The 14,707-nt window shown below is 40.7% G+C and overlaps 1 protein-coding gene across 4 annotated transcripts in view; it reads left to right on the top strand.

The window, feature by feature from the left end:
* Positions 1-11,126, top strand: part of slc38a9 (solute carrier family 38 member 9) — a 55,081-nt gene extending 43,955 nt beyond the window's left edge. For all 4 annotated transcript variants that reach the window (XM_055634402.1, XM_055634409.1, XM_055634429.1 and 1 more), the window contains exons 14-15: positions 782-871; positions 9,136-11,126. In XM_055634402.1, coding sequence (XP_055490377.1) covers positions 782-871; positions 9,136-9,301 — 256 coding nt within the window. In that variant the 3' untranslated portion in view covers positions 9,302-11,126. The remainder of the gene's footprint in view (positions 1-781; positions 872-9,135) is intronic.
* The last annotated feature ends 3,581 nt before the right edge of the window (positions 11,127-14,707 follow it).

Below are 14,707 nucleotides of genomic sequence, written 5' to 3'. Positions count from 1 at the left end.
GAAGGGCCGAATGGCCTGCGCGTGCACCTACCTCTAACCAGACCTATGTCCATTTAGTTGGCTCACCTTGGATCCCATGTGGTCTCTCAGCCTGCTGTCCAGGATTGGATATCAGAATTGCATCTGGTAGAGCATCAAGAAAATTAATTGCTGCCATATTTCCTGAATTTCTTATTCACTTTTAAATTCACTGCCGCAATAATACTGCACTCTTTTCAACTATAATTCTACTGCAGTAATTTCAATAATTTCCTTGATTGACTTCTGACCCAAGGAGGTGTTTCAGGAAGATAAAGATTGATAAAGACATAAAAATTGATTAAATCCTTGTATACCAATTTGACAAAAATGAAATTTTAATGATGAAATGGGGATGTAACCACACTTCGTTGTCAGAGATATGCAAGTATGAATTTAATTGTTCCATTTTCAGTGCATAGAAATGTATGGTTTTTGTTGTGCGTGGCATCAATGACAAGCCCTTGGCACAAAATGGATGGTTTTGCTAGGTTTTATATGCCAGATGGTGAGGAAACTGATTGTATCTGGTGGCCGTTGCCAGGCCGCTAATTCCAATCAAATGGGGCAGCCCTACAGAAATCCACTAGGTGGTGCCATTTAGGTATAATGGCACTGCCTTAGAATTACTGTTGTCCCAAAATGAAAAGTCCTGTAACCAACAGGTCTGCCTAACCAGCACTGTACCAACACAATGTTCCATCGACTTGTTTTTATTAATAATCGGGTTTCCAGTTACTTTACTAAATGTTTCTTTTCGCAGCTTTGTTCACGTGTTCGTTCTAAACATCGTGATTGTGTGCAGTGGAGTTCTAGTAGCAAAGTTTTATCCCAATATCGGCAGTATTATCAGGTAATTGTAGACTTGTTTGTATTTGATTCAAATTAGATTTTAGCAATATTTTCAAACTTAAGTGCTGTTGAGAACTATTTCAAATGTTGACTTAATATTTGTTGCTCGATGTCTTAATTTGTTTGTTTTCCCGACAAATTTAGTGTTGGGACTTTTATTGTGCTCCATGCCATTGGAACTAAACATTTACTGTTGAGATATAGACAGGTTGTTATTAAAGCATTAATGCTGTCAGCCTTCTGACCCCCACTCATTATTTCATTCCACCCTAAAAATCAAATTCATAGAAACCAAAATTTCTAAAGAACTAATTTCACTTATCAAAATTAAAGTGCAAATCTAATTCTGCACATGTATTTGTTTTATCTATACATGATTAACACTGGTTATTGATTGATAATGTTCATGTGCGCTTGTGTAAATACAGCCTATGCAGAATTAGATTTTCATTTTTAAATAAATTGGTCCAGTGGAATCAGCATTTGTTAGGGATTTTAGTTGTTATCAATTTGAATTTTCTAGATTGCGCTAAATCCTGAATATGGAGGTGGAAAATTCAGCATCTAACTTTAAAAGCTTTAAGCTAATAACGTCAAAATGTGAAAAGGAAATACTTAATCCCTTAATACTTAATCATTATGTTATTCCACCTTTCACTTGCCAGGCTTTATCTTGTGATCCTTTTTATCTTGATAACATATTGTCAAGTATCATAACAAAGCAGAATATTGGGGCTGTCAAAATTGAATCATAGCTTATGTGCTTGCAGGGAAAGAGTGAAAGTGTGGAGAAATTAGACCAAATGAATTGCTCTACAGAGAGCTGGCATCGATTCAGTAACAAAATAGCTGCCACCTGTGCCATTATTATTCCATGATTCTAAAACTGTTGACCATGTTGTACAAATATATATTTATATCTTGTACTTTATCTACCAAACTCTAGGTAACTTTCTGAACCACCAAAGAAAAATTGAATATTTTATAACATTTAACTAATTAAATTTTATTATTTTGTATCAGTAATGCAAATCAAAGCCAATATTGTATTATACAGTCATATGGATAGTGATTTTTAACAACTTTTCAGAGTAATTAAATCAATAAAATGTTAAATGCTGCACATTTTCAAAGATAGATAAATGCCTGTTGGAAACGTCATTGAGTGATACATGCAATTTGAGAGAGAAAAGGTTAAATCAGAAGTGTCAGTGTTACAGTTGAATAAAGAGGACTAAGAAGCCATGAGAGGGGAGCTGGTCAAGTACGACTGGAAAAGGATCCTAGCTGGAATGATGGTGGAACACCAATGGCAGGAATCTCTGGGCATAAGCAATAAGATGCTAGATCATTTCATTCCAAGGAGGAAGAAAGATTCTAAGGGGAGTAAGAGGCGACCATGGCTGACAAGGGAAGTTGGGGACGGTATAAAATACAAAGAAAAGGTGTATAACATAGCAAAGAGTAGAGGGAAGCCAGAGGATTGTGAAACTATCAAAAGAGTGGAGACAGTTTGAAGAAGTTTAATAAAGCTAGTGGGCATTTTACCTTCGGGCGGATCTTCTAGGTCCTGAAAACCAAAGATCCTACAGGATCTTTGCTGAAAACTCCAATGAGCCAATCAAAATGGCCGGTCAGCGAAGGAGATTGCCTTCGACTGCCTGTAAGTAAATAGCAAACCCCACTCCACTGGCTCCACTGGCTTCAACCAAACGGCAACCTATTTTTAGTCGAGGCCAGTTTTGTTTTGTTTTTTGAAATAGTCGCAGGAACATCGAAGAAGCCTCGACTATGCGGAAACCACTTTCCACCATTAAGGAGAGTGACTGGAACCTCCGGGAACCTCACGGAAACCTTGGGTGGGGCACAAAGTCTCCAGAGGTTTCTGTTCAGGTTTCCTAAGTGGGACAGGGGCATAAAGATAAATGTGGGTCCCTTGAAGGCAGAAACAGGTGACATTTATTATGGGGAACAAAGAAATGGGAGAGGAGTTGAACATACTTTGGTTCTGTCTTCACTAAGGAAGACACAAACAATCTCCCAAATGTACTAGAGGACAGAGGATCTAGGGAGACAGAGGAACTGAAAGAAATTTGCATTTGGCGAGAAATAGTATTGGGTATAGACCACATCTGGAGTATTGTGTGCAGTTTTGGTCTCCTAATTTGAGGAAGGACATCCTTGCTATTGAGGGAGTGCAGCATTGGTTTTCATTACTCAAGGAGGTGGCTCTAGAAATCGTGGACGTATTGGTGGTCATTTTCCAATGTTCTATAGATTCAGGATCAGTTTCTGTGGATTGGAGGGTAGCTAATGTTCTCCCACTTTTCAGAAAGTAGCGAGAGAGAAAACGGGGAATTATAGACCAGTTAGCCTGACACAGGTGGTGGGAAGATGTTGGAGTCAATTATTAAAGAAGTAATAACGCCGCATTTGGACAGCAGTAAAAGGATTGGTCCAAGTCAGCATGGATTTATGATGGGGAAATCCTGCTTGACTTATCTTCTGGAATTTTTTGAGGATCTGACGTAAAATGTATGAAGGAGAGCCAGTGGATATAGTGTATCTTGGCTTTCAGAAAGCCTTTGATAAGGTCCCACACAGGAGATTAGTGGGCAAAATTAGAGCACATGGTATTGGGGGTAGGGTATTGACATGGATAGAGAATCAGTTGGCAGACAGGAAACAGAGTAGGAATAAATGGGTCCCTGTCAGGATGGCAGGCAGTGGCGAGTGGTGTGCCACAAGACTCGGTGCAGGGTCCGCATCTATTTACAATATATTAATAATTTAATGAATGAATAAGTAACACTAAAAGTAACACTAAATAAGTTACATTAAAAGTAACTAGCAAATTTGCAGATGACACAAAGCTGGGTGGCAGTGTGAACTATGAAGAGGATGTTGGGAGGTTGCAGGGTGGACAGGTTGAGTGAGTGGGCAGATGCATGGCAGATACAGTGCAATGTAGATAAATGTGAGGTTATCCACTTTGGTGGCAAGAACAAGGAGGCAGATTATTATCTCAATGGTGGCAAGAACAAGGAGGCAGATTATTATCTCAATGGTGTCAAATTAGGCAAAAGGGAATGCAAAGAGACCTGAGTGTCCTTGTACTCCATTCACTGAAAGTAAACATGCAGGTACAGCAGGCAGTTAAGAAAGCTATATTGGGCCTTCATAACAAGAGGATTTGAGTTTAGCAGTAAATAGGTCCTTCTGCAGTTGTACAGGGCCCTGGTGAGACCACATCTGGAGTATTGTGTGCAGTTTTGGTCTCCTAATTTGAGGAAGGACATCCTTGCTATTGAGGGAGTGCAGCATAGGTTCATTCGGTTAATCCCCAGGATGGTGGGGCTGCCATATGAGGAAAGATTGGAAAGACTGGGCTTGTATTTACTGGAATTTAGAAGGATGAGAGGGCATCTTATAGAAACGTAAAGAAGTCTAAAAAGACTGGACAAGCTAGATGCAGGAAAAATGTTCTCAATGTTGGGGAGTCCAGAATCAGGGGCCACAGTCTAAGAATAAAGGGGAGACTATTTGAAACTGAGATGAGGAAACTGTTTTCCCCAGAGTTGTGGAATTCCCTGCCACAGAGGGCAGTGGAGGCCAATTTACTGGATGAATTTAAAAGAGAGTTAGAGCTCTTGGGACTAGCGGATTCAAGAGGTATAGGTAGAAGGCAGGCACGGGTTACTGATTGTGGATGATCAGCCATGATCACAATGAATGGCAGTGCAGGCTCGAAGGGCTGAATGGCCTCCCCCTACTGCTATTTTCTATGTTTCTATGGCCCTTGGACCACCTTGTCCATTCCAACCAAGTTCCTTAACCAACCTAATCCCACTTGCTTGTTCCTGTCCCATATCCCTCCAACCTGTCTTAAGTACTTTCTCAATGTCATGACTATACTTGTCACTGCCACTTCCTCTGACAGCTTGTTGCATATATGCACCACTGCCTGGGTGGGAAAAGCTGTTCCTCCGGTCCTTTTTTAAAGCTTAAAAGTAGTTTAGTTTTTGACTCTCCTACATTTGGGAAAAGACTGGCTATTTGCCTTATCTGTGCCTCCCATGATTTTATACATTTGTGTAAGGTTATCCCTCTGCCGCCTCTTCTCCAGAGAAACAGCAACGTGCCCATTCAGTCTCTTTGTATAGTTCAAACCTTCCAAACCGAGTAACATCCTTGTAAATCTTTTTGATCTTTTCCAGTTTAACAACATCTATTTTATAGCAGGGTGACTAGAACTGTACACAATACTCCAAATGTGGCCTTGGCAATAACTTGTGCATTTGCAGCATGATATCAACTCTGCACTGAATACGCACTGACCAAGGAAGACACTCGTGCCAAATGCCACCTTCGCTGCTCTGTCCACCTGTGTCATCGCCTTCATGAAACTACGTAATGGCATCTCCAGGTGTCTATGGAAAACATGGATAAGCAACATAACGTTGCCCATCCATGTTCTCCAGAGATGTTCCATCACACGCTGATTTAATCCGGCACTTCATGTTTTACTCAGATTCCAACATCTATAGTTCCTTCTTTCCCCCTCAGTGTCTCTGTTCTACAACACTTCCCAGGGTCCTACAATTTACTGGACAAGACCTTTGTTTGTCCTAGCGATTTACCCCTCGGAACCCTCATACACTGATGTAAGACCCACTGGTCTGCAGTTCCCATGCTCTTCCATGCAGTGTATCTCAAATAGAGGCACAATATTAGCTTCCCTGCAGTCTTCTGGCACCTCATCCATAGCTATCAATAGTACTTGTAGTACAATAGTACGAGATGAGAAGAACTTTTTTCACACAGAGAGTGGTGAATCTCTGCCACAGAGGGTAGTTGAGGCCACTTCATTGGCTATATTTAAGAGGGAGTTAGATGTGGCCCTTGTGGCTAAGGGGGTATGGAGAGAAGGCAGGTACGGGATACTGAGTTGGATGATCAGCCATGATCATATTGAATGGCGGTGCAGGCTCGAAGGGCCGAATGGCCTACTCCTGCACCTAATTTCTATGTTTACTTAACCCTGCCAGTGGCCCCATAATTTATTTGCATAATATCCAAGGACAAACTTGATCAGGCAATAGGGATTTATCTATCTGGCATTTTAAGGCCTCGTGTACTTCCTCTTTTATATGGCGTTTCGGCAAGACATCACGATTACCTTCCCCGAGTTCCCCAGCATCCATGTCGTTCTCCATAGTAAATACAGATGAGAATTACTCATTTAGCACTTAGCCTAGTTTGTATTCTTCCACCCGTAGGACTTGTTGATCTTTAAGGACAGCTATTCCCTCCATCGTGATGCTTTTATCCTTAATATACTTGTAGAATTTCTTTGGATGATTTTGGCAATAATCAGTTTTCTTTTCTTTACTATTGTCATGTGCATAGAGGTAGAATGGGGGAAATAAAAGATTTTCACTGTACCTCTGTACACGTGACAATAACAAACTAAACTAAATTAAAGGAGAGTCCAATGTCCTTTTTTACCCTGTTGATTTATGTCTTAAATGTACTCCTGCACCCTCTATACTCTTCATGGATTTGCTTGATTCCAGCTGCCTATATTTGATTGGCTCCTTTTTTGTGGCTAGATTGTAAAATGTGTGCAGGATAGTTTTTTGCAGCAATACATAGAAGTACCTACTAGAGAAGGGGCAGTGCTGGACCTCCTGTTAGGAAATGAGACGGGTCAGGTGGCAGAAGTATGCGTTGGGGAACAGTTCGGGACCAGTGATCACACTACCATTAGTTTCAATATAATTATGGAGAGGGTCAGAACTGGACCTAGGGTTGAGATTTTTGATTGGAGAAAGGCTAACTTTGATGAGATGCGAAAGGATATAAAAGGATTAAATTGGGACAGTTTGTTTTATGGGAAAGATGTGGAAGAGAAATGGAGGACATTTAAAGGCGAAATGTTAAGAGTACAGAGTCTTTATGTCCCTGTTCGGTTGAAAGGAAATACTAAAAATTGGAAAGAGCCATGGTTTTCAAGGGAAATTGGACACTTGGTTCTGAAAAAGAGAGAGATCTACAATAATTATAGGCAGCATGGAGTAAAGGAGGTGCTTGAGGAGTATAAATAATGTAAAAATAATCTCAAGAAAGAAATTAGAAAAGCTAAAAGAAGATATGAGGTTGCTTTGGCAAGTAAGGTGAAAGTAAATCCTAAGGGTTTCTACAGCTATATTAATAGCAAAAGGATAACGAGGGATAAAGTTGGTCCATTAGAGAGTCAGAGTGGACAGCTATCTGCAGAGCCAAAAGAGATGGGGGAGATATTGAACAATTTATTTTTTTCAGTATTCACCAAGGAGAAGGATATTGAATTATGTGAGGTAAGGGAAACAAGTAGAGTAGCTATGGAAACTATGAGGATCAAAGAAGAGGAAGTACTGACACTTTTGAGAAATATAAAAGTGGATAAGTCTCCAGGTCCGGACAGGATATTCCCTAGGACATTGAGGGAAGTTAGTGTAGAAATAACAGGGGCTATGACAGAAATATTTCAAATGTCATTAGAAACGGGAATAGTGCCGGAGGATTGGCGTACTGCGCGTGTTGTTCCATTGTTTAAAAAGGGGTCTAAGAGTAAACCTAGCAATTATAGACCTGTTAGTTTGACGTCAGTGGTGGGCAAATTAATGGAAAGGATACTTAGAGATAATATATATAAGCATCTGGATAAACAGTGTCTGATTAGGAACAGTCAACATGGATTTGTGCCTGGAAGGTCATGTTTGACTAATCTTCTTGAATTTTTTGAAGAGGTTACTCGGGCAATTGATGAAGGTAAAGCAGTGGATGTTGTATACATGGACTTCAGTAAGGCCTTTGACAAGGTTCCTCATGGAAGGTTGGTTAAGAAGGTTCAATGGTTGGGGATTAATGGAGGAGTAGCAAGATGGATTCAACAGTGGCTGAATGGGAGATGCCAGAGAGTAATGGTGGATGGTTGTTTGTCAGGTTGGAGGCCAGTGACTAGTGGGGTGCCACAGGGATCTGTGTTGAGTCCACTGTTGTTTGTCATGTACATCAATGATCTGGATGATGGTGTGGTAAATTGGATTAGTAAGTATGCAGATGATACTAAGATAGGTGGGGTTGTGGATAATTAAGTAGATTTTCAAAGTCTACAGAGAGATTTATGCCAGTTGGAAGAGTGGGCTGAAAGATGGCAGATGGAGTTTAATGCTGATAAGTGTGAGGTGCTACATCTTGGCAGGACACATCAAAATAGGACGTACATGGTAAATGGTAGGGAATTGAAGAATGCAGGTGAACAGAGGGATCTGGGAATAACTGTGCACAGTTCCCTGAAAGTGGAATCTCATGTAGATAGAGCGGTAAAGAAAGCTTTTGGTGTGCTGGCCTTTATAAATCAGAGCATTGAGTATAGAAGTTGGGATGTAATGTTAAAATTGTACAAGGCATTGGCGAGGCCAATTCTGGAGTATGGTGTACAATTTTGGTCGCCTAAATATAGGAAGGATGTTAACAAAATAGAGAGAGTACAGAGGTGATTTACTAGAATGTTGCCTGGGTTTCAGCAACTAAGTTACAGAGAAAGGTTGAACAAGTTAGGGCTTTATTCTTTGGAGCGCAGAAGGTTAAGGGGGGACTTGATAGAGGTCTTTAAAATGATGAGAGGGATAGACAGAGTTGACGTGGATAAGCTTTTCCCACTGAGAGTAGGGAAGATTCAAAGAAGAGGACATGACTTGAGAATTAAGGGACAGAAGTTTAGGGGTAACATGAGGGGGAACTTCTTTACTCAGAGAGTGGTGGCTGTGTGGAATGAGCTTCCAGTGAAGGTGGTGGAGGCAGGTTTGTTTTTATCATTTAAAAATAAATTGGATAGTTATATGGACGGGAAAGGTATGGAGGGTTATGGTCTGAACGCAGGTGTATGGGACTAGGGGAGAATACGTGTTCGGCATGGACTAGAAGGGTCGAGATGGCCTGTTTCCGTGCTGTAATTGTTATATGGTTATAGTTAATTTCAAGGTTAACAACTAGCTCAACAAATGCAGTGGAGGTTGACTGTTTCTCCTTTTGGAGAGCAATGTTTAAACTTCCTGCGGCCATAATCAGATCATTTGGTGTATAATCTTGGTCTGGGGAAGTTGGCTATGATGGTGATACCTACAATCTGTAGTATTGCTCCTTCCTGGTAGAATGCATGATAAAACCAATATAAATATACTTGCCTTCTGAATCATTCTGTATCTATCTTTAATGCAGGTATTCGGGAGCAACATGTGGCCTTGCCTTTGTATTTGTTTATCCATCTCTTATTCACATGATATCGCTTCAACGCAAAGGACAGCTGAGTTGGCCATCAACAATTTTCCATTGTTTTCTGATGGTACTAGGTGTGGCTAATCTAATTGCACAGTTCTTAATATGATACTGACCAAAAGAAATACTAAATTTTAAGGTGCCTCATTAATTGAATTATTGGTTTTCCTGGAGAAGAATTCTAAACTTTATATACTGTTCTTAGTTATGCTGATAATTACTGTTTAGTGGGATATTTGATTTGATCATTGTCAGAAACAAAGAGTCACATTTCTCCTTTTTTACAAACCATTCCAAAAATTCACGAGCTGCAAATAATGTGCATGCTTTGCACTGTGATATTTATTTAATTGGATCACAATGTCAATTAACGTATGGTGCTTCTCAACCTATAGAAAGGAAGTGGATTCCATTGAATGTATTTAGCCAAATAATCCTGATAAAACACAGCACAAAGTCACTAATGCACTTCACATTAAAAGCACAATATCTGTTTATTTTTTAAATCCTTGTCCTTCCAAGGGACATCACTTTTGGGTAACTACAAGTGCCAAAGGAAATTACTTTTCAGTGTTCTATTGGACTGAAACAGTTATCCTTTGTCACTGCATGTGGTACTTTGGTGTATCATGATAAAGTAGGAACATTGTCCAATTGGAACATTGGAGTGGATTATAGAGGTTTGGTCTATTGGTTTAAATTGGTATTAAGTGTATGAGTAACTTGATTCGAGCAACCATCTAATTTGCTGCTAACCAAGTCCATGTACAATTCATTTTAGTAGACTACCATTTTGAACATGTGTGTTACGGGAAACTGTCATGCTCTATTTTTTTGCACCTGGTTTTTTCTCACTTATTTGGCTAAATGTGTTAGCCTAACTATTGTTTGGGAACTTGGTATGATTTCCAACTTGCTATTTATATTTCTGTTTTGCTTACATATGTAAAAGTATACTTTCAAATGCTGTACTAAACTGAACTGTTTCAATGATGTGAATAATCCTGCTAACTTCAGCATAATGTATGAATTTGAATCCTGATATAAAGAAGTCTTGACATCTTGTAAAAAAGCTTCCTTAATTTTGAATGCCATTCGTAAAAGTAAAACTAAAATATTGAGTTGCAAGATTTGGAATAAACCTAAGCTGTGTTGTCCTTGCTGATACATTTGCACTTGGCTGATCAGAATATGACTGGCACTAAAGATGATTTTTTTTTTTTGTAATTGTATTGGTAATACTTTCAAACCGGCAGGTCAATTTGAACTACAGTCTGAAAAATAGGAAAAAGGGAATTTATAAAACTCAATGTAATTTATTCTTTGGTTATGTTAATGATACGGAATGAATATGATCTTTTTTTAATAGTGATCATCCTGTGATGGAGCACATTTAACATCCTGTGAGGAAGTGATATTTCCTCCACGCCACTGAATCAGATTTTAGCTGCTCTACTCTGGGTAAATGAGCAACCATGTGGAGTGGTTCATTGGCAATGCTCGTCATTAGTATTACATGCATGAGAGTAAGTAGATTCTAGCATCAGTCTCTAATGTGTGGATACATATATCCATCTACAATTTATTTTAATAAACAATAATTATGAATGTGTTTGAATTTTAGTGGTAACCCTCCATTTCCTCATTTTGGGAACCAAATATTTCCCAAATAATTTGCCTGGAAGTGTTGGCATGATTCAGTGGTAGGCCCAGGAGCAGCTGAATTATATTTATACGTGGCTGGAGATAAGGCAAGGTATATGTTTATCGATCAAGACATTTTTGGAGCATTTTCATTACCTGTGCTTTATTTTAAATTGTACAATAATTTTGTGTAATATTAATTTGATACAGCTCAAAGAATAGGATATTGGAAGAATTTAACCTCATTCACAGTTAAGTTGTTTGTATGACTGTAATCAAGTGTTCTGAATGAGAATAATAGTTACGTACAAAAAAACAGTTAAGTACAAAGTGTTTTGCCATTCTATAAACTTTGGTCTTCTGGTGCAGTGCACTTGAGTTCATTGTAAATCCTTTATACTTGGTTTGTAAAACAAATTGTTAGTTAAATATCATGATGCAACCATCTATTTTGATGTTGAGATGAGTTATCCTAGTTTTAACCTCATTCGCTCTTGAGCTGTTTGTATGACTGTAATATTTAAGTGCTCTGAATCCAAATTTTCAGGAGAGAGTTAGATTTAACTCTTAGGGCTCAAGGAATCAAGGGATATTGGGGGAAAAAGCAGGAATGGGGTACTGATTTTAGATGATCAGCCATGATCATATTGAATGTGCTGCTGGCTCAAAGGGCCTAATGGCCTACTCCGCCACCTATTTTTCTATGTTTCTAAAGTCCTAGCCTGCCGATCTTCTCCCTCGAGTCCTGACAGCATCCTCATCTATATTACCAAAAGTCTGATCTTGAGCAGTTGTTCTGTATATTGATTTTAGAAAAAACGCTGCTACTTACGGCTGTGATTTTTGGCTATCTTGCTCAAAGTTCCCCTCCGCTGCACAGGACAAGAGGATTTTACCCATCGATGAAAAATAAAAGAGTTATTAGGGTTTAAAACACGTTGAGATTCTTTCTCCTGAAGGCCACGCCCCTTCCGGAGGGACTATAAAACCCAGAAGTGTTGAGTGCCTCAGTCAGTCTCTGCAATATGGGGGAGCGAGAGGGTCACGTCTCTCAGTCTGAGCTGTGAATAACACTGAACACATGTCTACTAAACTGAGTGGTTTTACTGACCTGTCAGTGCCCTTAATGTGGTTTAAAAATATAGTTTGGAAATGCTAAAGCTGTGTTGCCTTTGGTTTGGAAATGCTAAAGCTGTGTTGCCTTTGGTTTGGAAATGCTAAAGCTGTGTTGCCTGTGGTTTGGAAATGCTAAAGCTGTGTTGCCTGTTTGGAAATGCTAAAGCTGTGTTGCCTATTGTTTGGAAATGCTAAAGCTGTGTTGCCTATTTAAAGTTGCCTTGCCTATTTAAAGAGTCAAGAGTCAATTTAATTGTCATTTGGACCCCTGGAGGTCCAAACGAAATGCCGTTTCTGCAGCCATACATTACACACAAATAGACCCCAGACACAACATAATTACATTTAACATAAACATCCATCACATAACTGTGATGGAAGGCCAAATAAACTTATCTCTCCACTGCACTCTCCCCCCCCCCCCCCCCCCCCCCCCCCCCCCCCAGAGTCAGAGTCAAAGTCAAAGCCCCCGGCTGGCGATGGCGATTGTCCCGCGGCCATTGAAGCCACGCCGGGTGGTGCGAGGTCGCACCCCGGGTCTGGGTGTTGGAGCCCCCGGTGTGCGCTCGCAAAGTCCCGCGGCCATTCCAAGCCGCGCGGGGCAATGGTGTTAGGCCCCGCTCCAGGAGCTCTTCAACCCCGCAACTCGGGCGGGAGAATTCGCCGTTGCAGGAGCCCCGAAAAGCAGTCTCCCTCCAGGGAGCCGCGCGGGGTCGTCCGAGCCGTCCGCAGACCCGCAGTAGCAGCCTCCGACTCAGCGGCAGCAGCTTTAAAGTTGCCTTGCCTATTTAAAGTTGCCTTACCTATTTAAAGTTGCCTTGCCTAATTAAAGTTGCCTTGCCTAATTAAAGTTGCCTTGCCTAATTAAAGTTGCCTTGCCTAATTAAAGTTGCCTTGCCTAATTAAAGTTGCCTTGCCTAATTAAAGTTGCCTTGCCTAATTAAAGTTGCCTTGCCTAATTAAAGTTGCCTTGCCTAATTAAAGTTGCCTTGCCTAATTAAAGTTGCCTTGCCTAATTAAAGTTGCCTTGCCTAATTAAAGTTGCCTTGCCTAATTAAAGTTGCCTTGCCTAATTAAAGTTGCCTTGCCTAATTAAAGTTGCCTTGCCTTCAATATAATTAAAAGTCTAATCTTGACCACTTCCTGTTTGAACTTTATATTGATTTTAGAAAAAACGCTACCACGTATGACTGTAATTTGTGGCCATCATACTCAGAGTCCCCCTCCGCTCATCAGGTGCCGAGGATTTTTCCCATCGATTAAAAATAAAAGTTATTAGTATTTTAAAAATGTTGAGATTCTCTCTCCTGTCAGTCACGCCATGAAGGCCACGCCCCTTCTGGTGGGAGGGTGGGGGGGGGAAACTATAAAACCCAGAAGCATGGCTCAGTCTCTGCAAGGTGGAGATGTCTCGCTGTCTTTAGTGGCCTTGCACCCTGCTTGAAGTGGTAAGAAACTGCACTTGAATTTGGTGGCCTTTGCACCCTGCTTGAAATGGAATTTCAAGGAATAGCCGTGAGTCAACTGCCAGCCCACCAGCCGTGAGTGAGTGAACTGCCAGCACAACAGGCTTAAGTGACAGCCGACAGCCCAAGAATCCATTAGGCCCACAATGTCCATACTAGCCCTCTGGAAACCTGTCCCTTCACCCCATAACACCCATACTAGTGTTCCAGAAAGCCCCCCTCCCCCACAGGCCACCAACATTGGAATTGGTGGAGAGGTGGAATATTGCGTTGGGGACCCAGCCCTCCCGTGTGATGCTGGGACCCAACGGGTCCCACTTAGTCTAGTATCCTATTTTTATAGCCTGTTGACTATAAAGTTCAGTGTAGTCGGCATCTTTAGCATTTCCTTTCAGATTTCTAGAATTCAGTACTTCTGTTTTGTCATCATTCAGCACCTTTCATTTTCTTTTTTCTCTTGGTTTGATCTATTTTTATCATTAAATCACTGCCTTAAACTGTCAGAAACCTTTTCCTTCTCATTCTTCCATTGTCCACTTTGCCACATCCCCGCCATACAGCGTGGAAACAGGCCCTTTGGCCTAACTTGCCACATTGATCAACCTGCCCCATCTACACTAGTCCCACCTGCCCTGTGTTCGCCCCATATCGCTCACCCTATCCTATTCATGTACCTTGTCTAAATGTTCTTAAATGTTGTGATTGCAGCAGCCTCAACTACCTACTCCAGCAGCTTGTTCCATATACCTTTTGTGTGAAAAGTTGCCCTTCTGGTTCCTATTAAATCTATCCTCCCTCTCACTTCACACCCATGTCCTCTGGTTCTTGATTTCCCTAAGCTTGGTAAACGAGAGTGCATTCATCCTATCTATTCCTCTCATGATTGCATACACCTGTAACATCACCCCTCAACTTCCTGCATTCCAAGGAATAAAGTCATAGCCTGCTCAACCCCTCCCTATAGCTCATGCTCTCGAGTCCTGGCAACATCCTCATAAATCTGCACAAAATCTGCACTCTTTCTATCTGAACAAGATCTTTCCTTTAGTGGTGCCAAAACTGAACACCATACTCAAAATGTAGCCTCAACAATGTCTTGTACAACTGTAACATGACCTTCTAACTTCTATAACCAATACTCTGAAGTCTATGGATGCATTGATTTAATAATCCACATTAGTCTAATATTCGTCTGACTGATGAAAGCAGTCTTGACCATCCTATCTACTTGTGATGCTACTTTCAAGGAAGTATGCATCTGCACTCCGAGAGCACTCTGCTCTACAATA

Source organism: Leucoraja erinacea, chromosome 1 (assembly GCF_028641065.1).
Source record: "Leucoraja erinacea ecotype New England chromosome 1, Leri_hhj_1, whole genome shotgun sequence".
Lineage (NCBI taxonomy): Eukaryota > Metazoa > Chordata > Chondrichthyes > Rajiformes > Rajidae > Leucoraja > Leucoraja erinaceus.
This window is presented reverse-complemented; position numbering and strand designations above follow the sequence as displayed.